This window comes from Larimichthys crocea, unplaced genomic scaffold, assembly GCF_000972845.2.
Source record: "Larimichthys crocea isolate SSNF unplaced genomic scaffold, L_crocea_2.0 scaffold8537, whole genome shotgun sequence".
NCBI classification, from domain to species: Eukaryota; Metazoa; Chordata; class Actinopteri; family Sciaenidae; genus Larimichthys; species Larimichthys crocea.
Genome location: NW_020861148.1, coordinates 1 through 589, shown reverse-complemented (window position 1 = coordinate 589; position 589 = coordinate 1). Strand labels below are relative to the sequence as shown.

Genomic DNA, 589 nt, shown 5'->3' with positions numbered 1-589 from the left:
GTGTGTGTGTGTGTGTGCACAGACAGAGCCTCCTCTCAACACTCCAGAGAACAGAGAGTATCTGGCAGAGATCATGTTCGAGACCTTCAACATACCTGGACTCTACATCGCAGTACAGGTGAGACAGAAAGACAGACAGACAGACAGACAGACAGGCAGACAGAGACAGACAGACAGACAGACAGACAGTATAAATGTGTCTGTCCATCAGGCCGTCTTGGCGTTGGCGGCGTCCTGGACGTCTCGACAGGTCGGACAGAGAACTCTGACCGGCATCGTCATCGACAGCGGAGACGGCGTCACACACGCCATCCCTGTGGTGAGACACACACACAAACAGACTGTGGTGCTGTTTAAAGCCTCTCTGCTCGCTGATTGGTCGGTGTGGCTGTCTGTCACAGGCTGAGGGCTACGTGATTGGCAGCTGTATAAAGCACATCCCCATCGCGGGGCGGGACATCACCTTCTTCATCCAACAGCTGCTCAGAGACAGAGAGGTGGGGATTCCTCCAGAGCAGTCACTGGAGACTGCCAAGGCTGTCAAGGTACCTCCTTCTTCTGCTCCTCCTCTCCTCTTCTCTCCTCCACT

At 54.7% G+C, this 589-nt stretch overlaps 1 protein-coding gene across 1 annotated transcript; it reads left to right on the top strand.

Annotated features, from left to right (window-relative positions):
- Positions 1-7: 7 nt before the first annotated feature.
- Positions 8-560, top strand: LOC104939570 (actin-related protein 3C; the record flags this gene model as incomplete). Its single annotated transcript, XM_027277173.1, has 3 exons — positions 8-118; positions 212-319; positions 402-560. Coding segments are annotated over exons 1-3 (312 nt in total), but the record flags the coding sequence as incomplete, so codon positions are not given.
- Positions 561-589: the final 29 nt, after the last annotated feature.